Below are 20,281 nucleotides of genomic sequence, written 5' to 3'. Positions count from 1 at the left end.
GGTTCCCCTATATATTCTCTTTAGGATAAATTTTCTGCTTTCGACACATCGCTCTCTGGACGTGCTATTACACGGTAGATGTAAAACGTGGACGTTCAAATTTTCCGATCCATTAGAAAGTACGTCTTCGTCTCTGACGCCAAGATTCGTTACGCAGTTGAAAGATTCGTGTTGAATTTAACAGATATCACATGTCCCAAACGGTCCACGCAAATTTTTGTGTTAATTTAACATGATATGGATATGTTAAACGATCGCACCAATACTCTGTCAATATTTTAACACAAAATAAGTGCAAATCTCAAAATAACTTTAAATCAATTTTGTGTCAAAATTAACATATTTTTAATGACAAAGTAAATTTTTACATTTTACAGGTGTAATAAGTCAAATGACGGTTCGAAATCGCTCTGACTTGTGTTATATAGAATAAAATCAACATTTTATTCCGTAACTTTTAAGAGATAAACCTTGTTACCAATAATACGAAACATATGCATTGTGTAAGATTAAAAAATAAGTACACATTGCGTTGTTTTAACATTTCTTTTCAAGTATTTCAATAATTTGACATTTGAGGTCAATTAACACAAGAGCAATATGTTAAATTAACACACGAATGTGTTAAACGTTTAGCGCAAAAAGTTTTACCGGCATTCTTTTTTTTGAACAAGAAAACACGACATTTCCAACTGTGTACATAAAAATCTTGAAGCATACAAATTTACAAGAAAATCCTGAAAGCGCGCGCACGCATTAATTTACCTCCCCGGCGTCATTAATGGGATAATATATATTCCCTTCAGCACAAGGGAGGAAGAAGGAAGACGCGTCTGCTGTTAATGATTAATTTTCCTAAAAATATCAGTTCCTGCCAGGCGGAAATTGCGGAAGGAAGGAAATTGAACATCGGCCAATCTTCATCGTCGCGTCGCGTACAAGTCTTCCTCAATTTCTAATTTCTCTTTGAAACGTATCGCTGGTCTCGATAATCCTGCGACGAGGGAGCGCCGAAAGCGTCCGTAAGAGACGCAAATCTATTTCCTACATCCGACATTCCCTCCTCGAATATGATATTCCCTCTTTAATGTCCGATTTCCGTTTGCTCGCTGACGTGCGCATGCAAGTTGCATAATAAATTTTTCCGAGACGGGAGATACGAGCAAGCGTGAGCGACGATTTACAAAAATATCTCCTAACGTACTCCATATATCCGTATTCTTCATATTTTTTATTTACAGTTTCTTCCATTCAATTCAATACACACAGCGGATGCAGATTGCGTCGATAAAAAAATTCGACGAACGACGGTAAGCGCTGTTACACGCGAGGAGGACTTTACGATCTGCTTCTGCCGCGTATTTCAACATTTTGCCGCGCTTCTCATTGTTCGCCTGCGCAAACACACCGAGGCGTGCGAAAGTTCGTGGACGCAATGATTATTAGTACATCCGCGACCTCCCTCGCTCAAGGAGGCGGCCCGTTTTCACGGGCGTTACGTAACTATTGACAAAAATCATTTTCCCGGCGACGCGTTCCGCGTGGCACGAGTTGCCGACGTTAACAGCCCTCCGAAGTTAATTCACGGTCGAACAATGAACGACCGCCGCGACAATTATAACGTTCGCGAGACAATCGCGGCCGAGCTCACTCACACGTCGCGTCTGCCCATTGTCGCGAACGTTACGACACGCTCGGATAATTTCTCTCGTTCGGTATTCCTCCCGCTCTCGTTACAGACTAGGTACCGTCTATTTCGATATTCATTTCCCCCCCCCCCCCAAGCAAACGGGAAAATTCCAAACGAGTTGCATAATCGAGTACGCGCACGCTACTTTATGCTAGAGACCCTGTAATCGGAGGCACCGGCCATAAGGGAGTTCGTCAAATTTCTGCGAGTGAGCGAGAAACATAGGCCACCTCACTTTTCTACGATCGTAGAATCGTAGAAGAGTGAGATGGCCTACGTTTCCCTCTCACTCGCAGGAATCTGACGAACTCCCTTATGGCCGGTCTCTGATTACAGATCGTAGAGTCGTCGAAGCGTGAGATAGCCTATGTTTCCCTCTCACTCGCAGAAATTTGACGAACTCCCTTATGGCCAGTCTCTGATTACACAGGGTCTCTACTTTATGCTAGCGCGCGCAACTGTACGGCTCGCGATGACACTTTCGGTAGCCGATGCGACGAACGCGACGGAATTATTTGCGGCGAGCAACAATTTATTCTCCTCTCGTTTTTATTGAAAATCGTTCGATCTACCCGCCCGATAGCACCTGGCGGCACACATGAAAGAGCGCTGATATAACGAATCGGGATGCGGAGTGTCCGCGCATCTCTATTATTGTTCTACTAACAGCTGCTCACGAGGCGGACACGTGCCGCGGGTATCGACTGCTCATTGTGCACAATCACCGAACAAGCATCACGAGGTTCATAAATGTGATCGGATTGCGATGTATCTGACGTATCCGATCACGCAATCCTTGTTTCTCTCCGGCCGGCAATATCGCCGCGAAAAGGCACATTCGGTGGCGCGAGAAATCGATAAGCTCATTTTTACACGGCGAAATATAAGTAATGCATACATAATTAAATGAAGAACTCGCGCGTTTTCATCTCCTAATAACATATCTTGCGCGAAGCTAGCTCTGCAGAAGCTTTAATAATTTTTCTGACTTTTTTTTATGCAGAAGAAAATTATGCAATTAATTCGCTTGCAACTGATAATGAAGGTGCCATTCCTTTGCGGTAAATCCTTTATGTTACATTTTCCGATATTAATTTTATACTTTCATCAGCGTCTCGTGGCAGAAGAAGAAATCCGCACAAATGTGTCAGTTATCAATTGTAATCAACAGCCTTGATCGATACTCAATTCATTGCCGCTGCTCTTTTTACAGGAAAGAAAACTTGTGTGTTCTCGTCTACCATTTCATATACTGCAATTATTATTATATTTGGGATATTATACGTTTATTATACATCGGTATCCGCAGTCAAGCTCCACGTGCCACGGAACACTTTTTGCGCTTCCGCATATCACAATAATTGCAGCTCATTCCAGTCTTATTCTGATAAAAATGAAAATTGCCATGTGCCTGCCAGAAATTTCCTACAACGTCACAGCACGAGGAAATTGTGCGACTAAGGCTATCTCGCTGTACTCGAAAAAAAAAGAACAATGTTATCTCGATATGACATTCAACCGTGCAAGAATTTTTGATATTAAAAATTTTTCTCTCGTCCACGATGGATTCGGTGTAAAACGGTCGCAAAGGCCAGACAATGGCGAGTGTTCAATGGGAGAAAAGAGATTCGCAGATATACTTAATATTTAAGTGCAACGGAGGGAAACGCCAGGAATGAAAACGACTGCCTACCGACACGAAGTGCACGTTGTAAGTCCGACGAAAATTCGAGATCAAAACAGATCTTGCCTATTTTGAGAACGTAACTGCGCGATCTCGTTAGCGGCTCGAGCAGATGGCTTCTTCTCGCGGGCGGATTCGGAGTAACAACACCATCATAAATTAATCGCGGACCATCGCGAGACTGACACGCAGTCTCGGTGCAACAACCACCAGCCGGGAGATAAAGGCTATCACGTGCATACATCTAGAATTAACGACGCGTATAATAGCGACGATGATGATGCTCGGGGCGGCCGAAGATAATGGACGATTCCATACGAACTGTAAGATTAAAGCACGCGCAGTTGAACGGGCCATTTAAATGTCTGCCGATTACTTCTATACGCGATCTCCTTAGATTAGATCGTGAAAAATCTATCCGGTATGTGAAGCTTAACAGGGAGAACCGTATCGGTTCTGTATGGCTAATCGCTTCTTCGCGAAGTAGGCTAAGATAATCATCGTTCGTGTCTACCCTGGTTCACGAAAAGACGCGAACGAAACAAGTACCTACATTTTTAATTTGTATTATGCAGGATCGTTAACCCACGAATCATGTTGGGCCGATAAAATAAATGGTATCGTTAAAAATCAGTGTGATTTTAAGGTGATGATCAACGCGGCACGTTCACGCGGCAGTTGCTGTCCAATGTTTATTTATCGCAGTAAAAAATATATCGTTGCATATCACGTTAGCCTGCCTGAGGGCCGGCATTTTTCCACTAAAATTTGTAATTTTTTTAACAGAAAATTTATGCATATGTGTAATCTACATGTTCCGCAAAGTTTTCAAGTTTGCTCCTCGCCCACTATAGCGGCCAGTCCGGCCATCTAAAGGTTAATTAAGTGACGACGAAACATCGCGATCTTGGTCTTACTTTTTATACCTTTTTCTATTCATCGTTAATGATTTTGTCGACGTATTCTATCCATCCCATGAATCGCACGATGATTAAATTTCATGGTTTAAATATAGTTCCCGAGCAAAATCAGTCGATCATTCATTAGTAGCTATTAGTTGTTTACAAGTGCGAACGATATTATTGCATTATTAAATGTGTATTATTAATTAAAGCTTGGCGGGATTCGGATTACTCCTACTGCAACTGGCGGCATCGAAATATCCTTCCACGCGCACGTACGTGGACAATGGTTACATCGGCATTAACTATAGACGCTCGCCACGTGTATCTTTCACGTGCCATTATATTCTGAATTGGAACGCAGTTCCCATTAAATGGCAAGCTATATTGTACGCGAATAAAGGGCGGCTGAAAATAACTCTTGTCATCGAAATAATGGTAATGCGTTGCAGCCAATTAATTGTATATTTCGTTGTTTTCCGTAAATCCTTCCTGCGATTTACTCGAATGCCGAGTGGCATTCCGTTCAATGCTCGGCGATGATATTTAAACGGTTCTTTATGACAAACGAATTGCACACAGCCGAGTTGCTTAATAAAATTGAAGCGAAATAGAAGACTCTGCAAGATCGATATTTTCGGATTTGTATAGAAGAGCAGAGAATAGTTTGAATTTCATTGTCCCCCCTTTGTCAAGATATGACTGAGCAATAAAGAAGGCAAATGAATTTATACAGTTCACGTTTGCGAAATTTGTAACATTCTAGGAAACATCGCGCGTGCCTCCGCGAATCGCGTAATCGATCGCGCTTGGAAAGTTGATTAAAAACCGACACTGCGGAAAACAAATTTTCACGTTTTACGTGGAAATACGCAAGAGACATTTTTTTCCCCGAAAAAAGAATATTGAGTGATTTTTCCCATTGATGTCTAAAACAATTCGTGCATGGTCACACAATTCTATTGCAATAAACTCAATTCGTTGGGTACATGAATGCGCTCCAGATTTATACTGACAATGAGTACAACAAAATCAACGTGGAACAGATCAATCTTTTGAAATTCGATAGCAAGCGTGTTTAACTGTTGATACGTGTAATAAAATCGAACGGCTTTTTATAATCTCGTCGATTTAGGCACGTGCGCGTACTTGACATTAAAAAAAAAGAAGAAAGGACGGTGCACGTACGAAAAAAATACTGTTCCTCTCCATCAAAATATTGCAATATTACTTTAATAACGCAATTTAACGCCGCGTGGTATTTCAGCGATAGTTTCATCGATTGGAAACAGTGACAGAACGGATAGACGAAGGGTTCTTAAATATTAAAGATTTCCAAAATTTCGTTGCGTAAGAAGGGGAAAAAAGGTAGACGGCGACAAAAATAATACTGCGGAAAAATTAATGGGGCAAACAGCGATAAAAATAACAAACAATTCGCACAAATGGAGATGGAATTCGTTACTCGGGAAGAATAGGTCGATCGATTTTCCTATTTACGTACCGCTCGCCATGTTTTCTTCATCTATATGTATACCCCGCACACATCGTCGGGACTGTTTACGTGGAACGATTAATAACCATCTGCTGTGTCTGCGTTGCGGGAGCATCTCTCAAAAGACCCTCCTTTATTACTGGCGCAAGTAATAAAATTAATCAACGAAGCGTAAGTACAAGCCACTGATTAGTCTTACCTACATGCGACCAAGAATAAGTTACTTTCGTAATTCTCCGTTACGCCCCATCTGATTTTCTACACTACAGTATATATATTATTATTATTATACAAGTCACTTTTATATGCATTTTATGCTGCTTGTTTTATTTGTGGCTTTTAAATCGTCCTTTATGGTAAGTTGTTGTACAACGATATATATTTAAAATATACTGTTATAATAAATGCATATATACATATATTGTCTTTATTTAAATTTGTTTGAATATGCAGAAGATTTTAATTTATTAAAATTGATACGGATACATTAACCAAAAGAATGTGGAGGGCAAAATCAGTCGTCGAATCATAAAAGGCTTTGATATTTTTCACACCGCGAAGAGGAGCGCATTAATTACTCCATCTTACGCTATATTTGCATATTTGTATGTTCTCACACACCTGACGTCGCCTCTCACGCTACTTTATGGACAATAATTAATTCATCCATGACATGGTGAAGTTATGAATCATGCAGCGGAGACAAACAGTCTACGAGCGCGGTTTCCAAAGACGTGATGGAGCATGATCGTATTGTCTTACATTATTTAGTGCTACCCAATGAAAACGCAGCGTATCTCCTCACGCACATACTGTGCGTCCTTTCTATTTTTACACGACTTATTGGAAAAAGATGAGAAAATGCAGTTTTTATATACACACGTAATGCGTGTCGCAAAAATTTGTTGCAATATTAGCTGGCTAAATAGACAAGTGATGAAAATACGAACACTTGCAACAGTGTAATTATTACGGTACACGTACAAGCGACTTGGCGTACATCGTTATAGCCGTAAGACAAATAACGTGATATACATATATAAAAACTTGCACGACGTCGATTAATTAAGTAGCATTATTTGATCACTTCTATCCGATAATGCGATCGATAATGCATCTCGCAGACGATATTTAATACGGCGATAGTCGCACTTCAGGGACGCGAGTGTCTCACAACACCGAGGCTGCACAACACATCCTCCCTCGGTTGGAGCATACATTTGACCCGCGCAGAATGATGCGAAAACGCAGATGATGGCAATAAATCGATGTACCATAAAGATAGTTGCAGTAATCTGTTTCCGGGATGAGCGTACCACGCTCGTATCTACAAATGAAAGCTTCGCATCCTCGAGTACGTCAAGTAACATTTACGTCATTTACCGCGTATTTGCTGCTCCCGTTATCTCGGGTCCGTAAGTCTTTTATGATAATGCCAGACGTCTAGAAGCCGATGGCTCGGTTATCTAAAATAATTTCAACACGTTTCTGCACGTACGATTGAAAATCCATGCGAGACTCGCTACGAAAATAGCGGCCGGTAATATCTTTTAAGATGATAAAAAAACTGCACTCAAGAGAGACATCGACGAGATACGAGGGAATTTCTTTTTCTGAAGGACCAGACTCGGAGAGATGTGCATGATCAAATTTATCGTGCCCGCTGCGATTTAACTGTTCTTTTTACGATCTCGCGGATTACCCCGCAGCCACCTAGCGAATGGTCAGCATCAATTTCAAACCGTCGATGAACGATTGGTAACACTCGGCCCCTTACACGCGACAGGGAAAATAATTTCTTGCTTCAGGGAAGCGCGAGCGCGAGTTTATCTTCCGCGAACTTTTCTCCGCACCTGTCGGACATTCTTCCTCGATCGAAAGCGGACGCCACTTGCTCGACTAATGGCTCATCAAAAACGACGCAATACGAGACGGCTCGTATTCCTGTACCGAAATACGCCGGAGCCAAACAAAGCAAAAGGCGAAATCTAGATGTACACATGATAATGTAAACAACTTTATCGACGTTTAAACAAATTACACCGAACGCAGGTCCCGCGGGTCGTAAATCAAGCCCTGAAGTATCCGTGCGCTCGCATTAACAATGTCGGCGGGCGAAATATTTTTCACGGACGAAGAAAGATACGCGAAATTCGCGATAAGATTGCGCGCCCTTCGTTCAAATCGTAAGTTATGCGGCCGACCTACTTAGTAACTATCTGGGGTTCCTTGTTTTTGTAGGTGGAAATTGTGTCAGCGCGCGGTTTCACGACTTATTTTTGACAATTATTGCCACCAACGATGCTCGCGGTCGGTTATTCGCGATAATTAATAAACCCGATACTTTGGACGACTTGTCAACTGAATCATTCCGTCCTATCGATGCTATTGAACGGAACAGTTCGCGGGGAAAAATGCGGCTGCAACGCGACGCATGTTTCTCTGATAAGAATATTGAACGCCAAATAAGAACAAATGCAACTTCATAACTATATGCATGTAAAATGCAGAGATACGCCGGGAACTAATAATAAACCGAGAAGAAAACTTAAATTCTTGACATGAAAATATCTGGAAGAAATACGCAAATTTATACGGTAAAGAGGAATATTTTGTTACTATCTAAAAATCAATCAGTGAATAGTCACTGATTTGCAGTTACGAGTATACTGAAAATTGCAGTGGTATACTTACAATTGTGAATCAGTGACTATTCATGTTTTATACTTATAACTGTGAATCAGTGACTATTCAGTGACATTATGTTTCCAGTGATAATCCACTGATTGACTTTTAGAGAGTATATTATAACGTGTAAAATATCAGAATTTTCGACGTACGTGCTCCTATTAAAAAAGAATAGCTCACGAACCCTTTCATCACCTTGAATAGAGATTAATAAATTAAAAGCGGTCTAGAGTGCGCGCAATAATCATTTATTCAAATGATGATATCACGATCTGCGCAGCGCAATAAACAGAAGAATGCGAGACTCGCTTTTAAAGTGCAGATACGGTCGTTTCTTACACAGCGCGCCAATTCGTACTTCCCCCTTTCTCCTTTAGTTGAATTGCAAGCAGGATATGTATTTCTCCGATCGGTGCGATTTCAACATTTTTTTTCGTATTATGTAACCAATTGTTCCTCACACACACACAACCACAATACGTTTGACGGTGAGCATCCGTAATGAAGCCTCTTATGATACGTTATCATAAGGTATCATTGTTATAAGGCTTATTGTCGCTAAACACACTCCGTTTTGCATGTCAGAACATCCGATGATGTCAGAAGCATAAGCGGTATTTTCTTTCAATACCGCTTTCGTAGGAACCGTTTATCGATATGGTGCATGCGTTTATGCTGTCTGCAATACGTACTGCACACGAGGCTGGAATGCATTAGAATAAATGGCGATCAGCTGATACGACAGCCGCGACAGATCGCTCGTAATAATAAAAGCAGCTGACCCGACATTTGCATACGATCGAGCCGATCAGTACGTGCAATATGCACCTGTGGCAGTTTTCGGTTGACTCCTCAGCCATGTTGCGCGTAATCGAATGCAATCAGAGTCAACTGCATCCCACGCTTACGGCGGGTTTCACGCCCAAAGCAGTTTTCATAGAAATCACCTCCATTTGCTGTACAAATATATGGAAACGTTATACAAAACTACTTTTGAGTCATGGACTCACTTAAATAGGACAAATATTTTTCTTCAAAGAAGCAATTATCGGAAAGATATCGCATCAATTATTCTGAGTAATTAATAATGCAAAACCCTTGGCGAATAAATCTTTATCTCTTATTCAATTTAAACAGTGAACTTTATCTCGCAATGATATATCAAAGGCGCAGTTATCGAAAATATCTAATGTTAAAAAGAAACAAGTTTTACACCGAAGGAATACGTTCTTATATGGGGCGTTACGGAGCCAGGCGCCACGTCTGCCTGGCTAGACGCCAATATTATGGATTTCGGGATATACTCGCAAATGTTTCTCAACCTTCCCTTTTGCGCTGTTCAACGAAGAGAACGACTTGGTATTTGAATAACTTTTGTCCAACTTTTTTTCGGAATTATCAGAAACTCAGAAATTATCTGTAAAACTTTCTAGAAAACTCAAAATGTAAGCAAAAATGACATTTATGTAAAACATATATTTCGTTAGCACAAATTCAGGAAAATATGAATCTGAGAGTGAAACGAACGCGTGAATAGGGGAGATTGGTGAAAAATTATTTTGTAACGTGAATATTTGTATCTAATTACACGTCTCTTTCAATTTTTTGTTTTTTACCTAACAACTATTATGCGGCATTTTTTTAAAAAAGTATTCATGAAAATTTGTTCTTCCAAGCTAATCAGACAAACGAAAAATTGCAATGTAAGTAATTGATCCGATTGATCCTAACTTCTGAGTTTAAAACAGCCTACGTAGAAGAGTAACTACAAATTAGATTCGTGACTCCTGTCGTTTACAATTTTCGCAAATTAAAAAAAAATTGCGTTAAGAAGAAACTTCCTCTATGAGGAAGCAATACATATATATTTATGTAGTTATAAAGGTTGGGGATACATTTTATGTATGAAATGTATGTGTGTAAGTTTGCACTGAGATTTTTTAAGTCAAATATTCCACAATTTTCGAGAATACTAATTAAATAATTTAAATAAACCACGCTTTGTATAAAAGCATGGAAAAAAATATCTCGGCAAAAAAATATTCAAAACGAACGAAATAAAAATTTATGGAAAAATTTTCTTTATCTTGGTACAATTCAGAATTGTTTTTCAAATTTTATTAAGAGGTGATAGAGTGACATAATACGCCACGTGCAGATAAATACTATTGCACCAACGAATGCACGTGCAAATAATTGCTAATTGTTCTTTGTCTTGTCTTTTTATCTGTTATTATTAAGTAATGATAAAAAATTGCACATTGTAGTAACAAGGTTAACGATAAGGAAGATATTGTTCAACAATTATTTGACAATTATTTTTGACATTCCTTCACTTTCAAATAAGAATAATAATAAAATTTTATAATAATAATAAAATTTATTTACATACTTAACAAATTTATCTTCGCGATACAATCACCGGAAAAAATACGTGCACAAGGGAAGTTTCGTCATCCCGTCTTTACTGTTGTTCAAAATTAATCTAATAAAAATTTTTCATAAAATCGCGATTGTCCGATCACAATTATAAAGATTTAATGGTTAGAATTAGAGGCTCTAACTAAAATGAAACAGATTGAAACAGGTAGACCTTCACGTACATACACCCAGAAGTACAGATGTGACAAGGAAATTGAAAATCTCGAATCTACTTTAACCCATCGTGAATGATAATCTCAACAATAAATTTTCAACCTACTGCCACACAAATTTATTTAGAGACCTTAAAGGATTTAAACTTTTATTTGTAGGAAACTATTACGAGATAGTAATGCGGAAGACCCATCATCTTGCATGAAATGCACGAATATACAAGAACAAAAGTACGTCACATACACATATACCTACACAAACGATAGACCAGTAATTGTTTTGCAGTATAATTATTAGCGTCCCTATAAAAAGCGCCGAGTGAGAGACGTCGGTACCATTAGTGCAGTACGTTGCGCTTGTATTCATACGGTCAATAACACTCCTAGAACCATGGGGTACAAGATTTTATATCTGTTGGTCTTGGCATTTGCCGTGATCTATGTCCAGGCTGGTAAGTCCAAGCAAAAATAATTATTATATGTGTAATACTTAGTGAGATCTTTCTCTCGCAACATGTTATACGCGTAACATGTAAATTAATCCGAATAAGACAAAATAAAGTAATTGAAATAAAATAACAATAGTTGTATAATAATAAATATTGTCACTAGATTACATTCTGGCATGCAGCTTGCCTTGTTAGTTCGGAACAAAGACTGTAAATTCTCTTATTTTCTTATCGTATTATTTTATTTAGTTACACGGAACTGTACATTTAAATTATAAATTTACCTCTTCTGTCGAGTATTGCATAATGTAATGCTTTGTGTCAACAATTATTTTTATTTATTTCAATAAAAGAACAACTTGTACTAAAAGAAATATACTAAATCATATATATTATATGTATATAAGCCAAGGTTGGAAAAGTAAACGTCGTTACCGTTACAATTACTTCTTTTTTTTTGTAACGAATGGGTGAAGCTAGAAACACACGAAGAAACTTAAGTAGCAAGACCTAAGACCAAAGAATTTCAACCAATGGGAATTTTCAGTATTGCTTAAGTTTCAAAATGGCTGCTGACGTTCTCGACAGTCATTGGTCATTTTTCAATTTTCAACTCACACCTTCTGTTTGTATTTACTGCAGAAATTTGTATTTAATTGTACTAATATCAAGAAAAAAAGACCAACGAAAATAGTAACGACTTGTTAGTTTTTGAGTGACGGTAACGAGTTACTTTTATAAAGTAACTTTCCCAACCCTGATATAAAGTATATTATTAGTATTTATTTTCAAAATCGTGATCATGTACGATTGATGGAATTTCGAAATTTTTCAGAGCAAAAAAGAGCCGAAAGACATGTCTCAGTCATGGGCGGTCAAGCTATGAATATGATGGACGGAATGATGGAAGGTTCCATGAGCAACATAATGGGATGTATAATGGAAACGAAAATCGTAAAATTCCTTAAAGGTTCTTGTACTGCCTTATCCAAGGTTATGTGCAAATATGTGCCCCACGAAATGATAGAGAGAATTATAGAGTCTGTTGGATGCTTGATAAGAGCCAAATTGCAATTGTTGAAATGTATGCTCAAATTGATGTGCAACTCAGTGATTATGATGTTGTGTCTCATGGGAAAATTACCTGGTGCACTTTCAATGATGAAACAATCTCTATCAGGTTGTGGTTTATCATCTGAAATGGTACGCGTAATAACATATATGGTAGATTGTATGGGAAGTATGGGAGGTGGTTATGGAGGTGGTTATGGAGGTGGCCATGGAGGTGGCCACGGAGGTAGCATAGGAGGTGGTTATGGAGGTGGCCATGGAGGTAGCATAGGAGATGGTTATGGAGGTGGTCATGGAGGCAGTTATGGAGGTGGTTATGGAGGCCATCATGGAGCCGGTCATGGAGGTGGTTATGGAGGTGGTTACGGAGGTGGTTACGGAGGTGGTTATGGAGGTGGTCATGGAATTGGTCATGGAGGTGGTTATGAAGGTGGTAGTATAAGAAATGGCCATGGATGTGGTACTAAAGGTGGTCATGGAGGTAGTATGGGAGGTGCTAGTACAGGAGGTGGTTATGGAGGTGGTCATGGTGGTATGGGAGGTGGTTACGCAGATGGTATAGGAGGCGGTGGTGGTGAAGGAGTTGGAATTGGAGGTGCAGGAGGTGCCGGTGGCGTAGGAGGTGAAGGAGGTGAGGCAAGTGCTGTAGTAGGTGCTGCTGGAGGTTCTGCAGGAGGTGCAGGCGGTACAGGCTTTGGTATAGGATCCGTAGGAATGGGATAGATCCAAGCCCTACAATTTTTCACACTCGGCGAATTATATAAACAAAAATGGCAAGAATTGTTGAAACGCAACGCGTACAAGTGCTAATAACAACAAAGTTCATTTCATCAAAGAATGAGTGAAAATGTTTTCTATTATGTACTTAGATATATTTATTTTTATGTATAACATAAAAATTGATCTTAATAATACAAATTGATTGTAAACTGAAATAAAAATATGTAATATGTGCATATGTAAAATGTGTAAAATATATATATATATAGCAAAATATGTTTCTTTGAGTATTGTATTTTTACTATTGCGTGGTGAATGTATAATTCGAAAAAATTATACGTTCATAAAACACATGTTATATATATTGTAAAACGTTACAAGTGTAATAGCGACAAATTATTTGAAAATTACACGAGAGCTCGGCAATAATGGTAGAACTTCTTGATCAGACAGTTTAACTTCCGGCAGTAGATAAATTCTTGTGGTTAGACACAAGGGATAGCTACTGTGCTGAGACAAGCGAAAGCTCCCTTTCTCGTCGAAGGATTCATAGAATGTGGTGCATAATAGGGCTACATGAGCGCGCGTAGTTACGTCAGGTAAATGTATTATTCATTAGATGTCATCGTTTCACAAAAGTCAAGTTTAGGTCAACACTTTAGATGATCGTTCACAATACCGCTTATTGCCATTTGAAATGACTAGTTTTTCTGCAATAGAATACGCATCTCACCTAATTATCCAACATTTATGCGTTAGTGCAAAGTATAATTAAACTATTTAATAGAAATTTTCCAACTAGCTACGTGCATCCGTTCGTTTACATTCTATGTTATCGTTTGTTTCTTAATAATCGAGAATAATGTGCGAAGCTATACAACGCACTTGCGGTTTTCTTTGTACAAGTGTATATTCAAGCGAAACGCATGATTTCTGATGATCCATTTCGGTTCACATGACACTTACTGCAATTTATTCATCACCTCATAGTTTGCAACTATCGCTACGAACCACCTTGAAGTGGAATTTGGCAAGTTGACAATTACAACGAAAATGCGCACATTCGTGTAGACAGAAACACGGACGATTGCTTCTTAGGAAAAATTAATATACGAATAATCAATAGAAGAAATGAAAATAGATGCACATACGAAGACGAGAACTGGGATGTCTGCTGACATGACATCAACTGAGTAATAACGACTGAAATACGTCGCAGCGATGATAACTAAATTCCGCGTTTGAGAAACTGTACTCCGAACTCCTCGTACTTCTTTAAAGAGTCTTGTTTGAATTTTCATGCATATTACTGATGACGTCAGATTGCAGAATTAATAAGCAACTTTTTAAATTCTACGAATCGAACGATCAAGATTCGCGGGCTCGATCAGAGTTAAAGAATATCTTCGATTGAACTGTCAACAAATACATTCCACACGAAAGGAATTTTCTCTCGGAATTTACTCTGAGAATCAAAGTAGTCGTGGGACAATATGGGATTTCGAAGAATTTTATGAGTCTCTTAAAATTTAACATTTTAACAAATTTTACTATAGATTTGAGTAAATTTTATTAAAATATACGGTAAAATTTCAAAAAAGTAAGTAAAACGAATTGATCCGATCGACCCTAACTTCTCAGTTCAAAAGAGCGAGAAGAGTCACTGCATATGAGATTCGTGACTCTGGTCGTTTCCAACTTCCCCGGATTTCCGAAAAGTTGAGTGAAGGAGGAGCTACTAAACTAACGTTCTCGATCAATATTATATCTAGCCAGGTTTGAAGTATATTCTTATGTATAAAATGTATGTGTAAAAAGTTCTGTGAATAAATTGCGACGAGATTCTTAAAGTCAAGTATGACTCCATAATTTTTAGGGTTTCTATATAATTAACTAATTTGAATAAACTACGTTTCGTATAGCAGCACGAAAAAATATTCCGACAAAAAATAATCAAAACAATCAAAACGCAAAGTTATGGAAAATTTTCTTTTATCTTCATACAATTCACAATCGTTTTTGACATTTTATCAAGAAGTGATAAAGTAACGTAATATGCCACGTACAGATAAATAATTGCTATTGTTCTTTGTACTGTCTCCTTATCTGTCATTAACAGGCAAGGATACAAAATTCCACAATGTAGTAACAAGGTTAATGATAAGAATGATATTACTCAATAATTATTTGACAATTATTTTTGACATTCCTTGACTTTGACTTTCAATAAGCTCTGCCCCAGTAACAAGGTTAATGATAAGACTGATATTACTCAATAATTATTTGACAATTATTTTTGACATTCCTTGACTTTGACTTTCAATAAGAGTAATAATAAAATTTTTATAAGAATGTAAATAGAGTTTTATAAAATAAGTCTATCTTTGTGATAAAATTATCGGGAAAAAAACGCGCACAAGAAGTTTTATCATACTCCCGTTACAGGTATTTAAAAATAATCTAATAAACATTTTTCATAAAATCTCGACTATACAGCGAATCACAATTATAAACATTCAATGATCAGAATTAGAAGTTCCAACAAAAATGAAATCGCTCAAAACAGGTGGATCTTTATACACACACACCCACACATAAAGTATATAGATCTGACAAGGAAATTAAAATCTTGAGTCTACATTAAACTCATCGTGCATTATAATCTCAACCAATGTTTAATTTTTTGCCAAAAATTAATGACACTGCTTTAAAGAATTTAAGTCAAATTTGTTCGTAGGAAACTATTACGAAATTGCAGTGTGAACGTCATCGTGCTTCACGTACGAACATACGAAGACAAAGTGCGTTATATACACATATACCTGCGCAAATGATAGGCCAGTAATTGTCTTGCATTATAATTATCGGCGTCCCTATAAATGCGCCGAGCGAGCGACGTGGGTACCATTAGTGCAGTACGTTGCGCTTGAATTCATACTGTACACTGCTTAGAAAACATGGGCTATAAGGGTTTATATCTGTTGGTCTTGGCAGTTGCCGTGATCTATGTTCAAGCTGGTAAGTTCAAGAAAAATTAAAAATTATTATTATGTATAATACTGAGAACTTTCACTCGCAACCTGTTACAATGTAAATTGATCCGAACAAGACAAAATGAAGCAATTGTAATAAAATAATAAGTATCTAATAATAAATATAGTTACTTGTGACATGTAGCTTGTCGTACGCTTGCAAATAAAGTAAATTGTAGATTGTCCTATTTTCTTATGTCGGAACTTATTCAGTAACACGGAACTGTACATTTAAATTTACCTTCTTATCAAGTATTGCATAATATCGTCTTGTGTCAACAATTATTCTTACTCATTTCACTAAGAAGAATTTTTAGTAAGAGAGATAATTAAATTATGTATAGTATATATAATCTACACTATTATTCCTGATATTAAAAATTGCGATCATGTACAACCGATAAAGTTTTGATACTTTTTAGAGCCACATAGTACGGAGGGAGGGAGGACTGTTACAGTCAGGCATAATGTTATGAAAGTCGTGGATGGAATGATAGATAGCTCCTTCGAAAGCGTAGAGGGATGTATTATGAAAACGAAGATCGTGAAAGTTCTTGAAGGTTCTTGTACCGCCTTATCCAAGGTGATGCGCAAATTTGTTCCCGAGACAATGATAAGTAGAATTACGGAATCTGTCAAATGCATGGTGCATGCCGAGTTGAAAGTGTTCAAGTGTGTTCTCAAATTGATATCCAATACAATGATTGTGGTATTGCGTTTTATGGGGAATTTCCATGGTGCGCATTCAATGATGAAACAAGCTATATCAGATTGTGGTTTACCAACTGAAACGGCAAGCATAATGTCAGGTATAATGGACAATACAGGATGTACGGGAGGCGCTCTAGGAGGAGGTTCAGGACATGGTGCGGGAGGTGTGGGAAGTCCTTTCCATATTTTAGGTAGCATGTATAATCTTGTTTCATCATTAGGTAGAGGTTTAGTAGGTGGTGCGGGAGGTGCAGGTGGTACCTTCCATACTTTGGGTGGAGGTTTAGGCGGTGGTGTAGGAAATGGTGGTATAGAAGGTACTGGAAAATAATCCAAGCCCTAAGATTCTTCAAACTCGGCGAATTATATGTATAAACAAAACTAGCAATTTTTTAAATGCGACGCGTGCAAGTGCTAAAATAACAACTTCATTTGACGAGCGAATGAATTTGTTTTCTATTGTGCACTTCAATATATGTATTTGTCTTAAATATAACATAAAAATTGTTCTTAATGATATAAATTGATCGTAAATTGTGTCCAATAAAAATATATGATATATGTAATATGAAAAATATGCAAAATATACAGCAAAAGGTATTTCTTTGTAGTGTATTGTATGTGTGTTGAGTATTGTAGTTTTCAATATAATGTAGCAAATGTATATAATTTAAAAATATATACATTTAAATTATATATATTTCAAGAGATTATGGATGTAACTGGCGACAAATGATTTGGTATCAATTACATAAAAGTTCAGCAGTAGTGGTGGAACTTCTTGGTCAGACAGTCTGACTGCGTTCAAGCAGTAGATAAATTCCTGTGGTCAGACGCAAGGGATAAACTCTTGCGGTGAGACAAGCGAAAGCTTCCCTTCTCGTCGGAGAATTTATAGAATTTGGCGCAAAATAGGCGAGCGTAATTACGTCAGGTAAATGTATTATTCAATAGAAGTCATCGTTTCACGAGAGTCAAGCTTTGACACGATCGTTCACAATATCGCTTATTGCTATTTGCAATTACTAGTTTTTCCGCAATAGAACGCGCATTCCACCTAATTACATTTTTATCCATCTTTACTATTTATGCATTATTGCGGAGTATAATTAACAGAAATTGCCCTACGTGCGTCCATTCGTTAGTTTACATTTTGTTATCGTTTGTTAACTTAATAATCGAGAAAAGTGTGCGAAGCTATGCGACGCACTTGCGTTTTTCTTTGTACAAATGCGTGAGATCTGGTGCTCCATTTCGGTTCGCAATAACGTTTACTGCAATGTATTCATCACCTCATAGTTTGCAACTACCGCTACGATCCACCTTGAAGCGGCATTTGGCAAGTGGACAATTACAACAAGAATGCGCACATTCGTGTGCATACGACACACGGATGGTTGCTTCCTAGGAAAAGTGAATCGACGAGTCATCACTACAAAAATATGAAAATAGATACACATACGAAGACGAGAACTAGGGTGTCCGCTGACATGACATCGGCTGAGTAAGAACGATCGAAACACATCGCAGCGATCGTATCTCAATCCCGCGTAAGCGAGAAACTGTACTAACATTTTACATGCATGTCACGAGATGCCATCAGATTAGAAAATTAATATGGCAACTTTTTAAATTCCGCGAGCTGGACGATCAGGCTTCGCAGGCTCGATCAGACTGAAAGAATGTCTTCGATTGGACTGTCAACAAACAAGTGCATCCCAGGGATATCATGGACGCGTGGCAAGACTGGGAAAAATTGATGGGTTCAATTGGAGCATCTACCACCCGGGAGTATCGTCACGCGAGCGATACTTGCGGATCGTTAAGATCCCGGCGGATTCGCGCAGCATCGCCCCGTCTCGCAAAATTCTTTTCGTGGGGATCGGCAATTTATTTACGTCGAGCAATCACGCGCGGCACGCATGATACACGACGCCCGGCGATACGGCGTACGGAGGTTCCTTGAACCTGCGGGGAAAAGGTTAAACGGCCGGGCGTGATAGCGTTTATTGGATCCTCCTCTCGGAACGATCGGCGCTGTTAACGTTCGCGATTTCTTTCGATACGCATCCGTCATCACGGTCTTGCGAAAAGATCCGTGCGTTAACAATGGGAGCGACGCGAGGCACGTGATCGCCGGGGCAACGATTCATCATTGCGTTTTCCTGATCACAATCCCGCGACTTAACTTGCGCGGTCCTCGTCGCGCGACGACAAAATCGTCCCCCGAAGCTGCGAATCTTGGACGAGCGTCTCTACGGCGAGTATATAATGCGGCGTTAATGCTAGTAATCTGATTATGTTCCAACTCCACTTAGGTCTCGACTTGAACAAGTCAATACTAGTTCTTTCCAGCGGGCGAGCTCTTCGCACGCCGCGTCCGAGCGATAAACGACGAAAATAAAACGAGCGAGACAGACTTTTTACGCAACGGACTGCGGACGGCAATAATTGGTTCGAATCGCTGTGAAAACGAACGGGATTGAGTGCGAAAAACTCGAGTAAATGTTCGGCGCGGGCATTTCGAAAATGAGAAAGGTAGATTAATGCTGGGCTACAGACGGCCGATGACGATGGAAAATTTCCTAGTTTGCTTTACCGTTCATATAGCCAGGGCATTCGCGGCGGTCATGGCATAGCGGCATTTTAATAACGGAGCACCGTGGCGATGCATTAAAGATAGACGCGGCAGCAAATCCATCGTGGAGTCGCAAAATAAAATGATAAAAGCAGATTCTTTCCAGTCGAAAGCATAATAAATGAGAAGCCATATTATATTCTGCCACAAACATGCATTATTAAATGAAAAATAAAGTAAGCCGTACGAGTGAATAAACGAATATCTCGAGATTTTTATCTTTCATTCGCGCATCAGGAAATCAAAGGGGGATAATCGCCAAGAGTAGATTTGTAGGAGTAAAACTTATATAAAGCGTAGGTGAATTTAGCGCTTGGAAAATACATATATTTACTGAACCGTGTTCAATTATGCGCATTAAATATTGATTTCATTATTAGCGTGTACCTATTTGTTACGGCACGCCGCAATGTTGTAACCGCGTATATAACCGATTGGCTTATTCGCGCCGAACCTAACGATGAGGTCACCAGTCCTCGTTGCCGATGTAGGTCAATTAATTCAAAGTATCGATTTTCTTTGAGGGGCAACGACGCTTACAAAGGCATCCTTCGTCAGGAAATCAGCTCTTGATAACTCGACTGTTTCTTTTTTCTCTCTCTCTCTC

At 38.7% G+C, this 20,281-nt stretch overlaps 3 protein-coding genes across 4 annotated transcripts in view; 2 read left to right on the top strand and 1 right to left on the bottom strand.

Moving 5' to 3' along the window:
- The window catches only part of LOC105560212 (cAMP-specific 3',5'-cyclic phosphodiesterase), an 84,383-nt gene that overhangs the window by 19,875 nt on the left and 44,227 nt on the right, over positions 1-20,281 (bottom strand). The gene's annotated exons all lie outside the window — the stretch shown is intronic.
- LOC105560200 (glycine-rich protein DOT1-like) lies at positions 11,353-13,344 on the top strand. Of its 2 annotated transcripts, XM_012009086.1 has the most exons (3): positions 11,353-11,505; positions 12,338-12,763; positions 12,812-13,344. In XM_012009086.1, the coding sequence occupies exons 1-3, from the start codon at positions 11,445-11,447 to the stop codon at positions 13,294-13,296; spliced, it is 972 nt and encodes a 323-aa protein (XP_011864476.1). In that variant the 5' UTR covers positions 11,353-11,444; the 3' UTR covers positions 13,297-13,344. The 2 variants fall into 2 exon arrangements, with proteins under 2 accessions (XP_011864476.1, XP_011864475.1); XM_012009085.1 differs by having other exon boundaries at positions 12,338-13,344.
- On the top strand, positions 16,158-17,636 carry LOC105560201. The gene is made up of 2 exons (XM_012009087.1): positions 16,158-16,311; positions 16,748-17,636. The coding sequence occupies exons 1-2, from the start codon at positions 16,251-16,253 to the stop codon at positions 17,365-17,367; spliced, it is 681 nt and encodes a 226-aa protein (XP_011864477.1). The 5' UTR covers positions 16,158-16,250; the 3' UTR covers positions 17,368-17,636.

This window comes from Vollenhovia emeryi, unplaced genomic scaffold, assembly GCF_000949405.1.
Source record: "Vollenhovia emeryi isolate VEMERY1.0 unplaced genomic scaffold, V.emery_V1.0 DF939237.1, whole genome shotgun sequence".
NCBI lineage: Eukaryota > Metazoa > Arthropoda > Insecta > Hymenoptera > Formicidae > Vollenhovia > Vollenhovia emeryi.
This window is presented reverse-complemented; position numbering and strand designations above follow the sequence as displayed.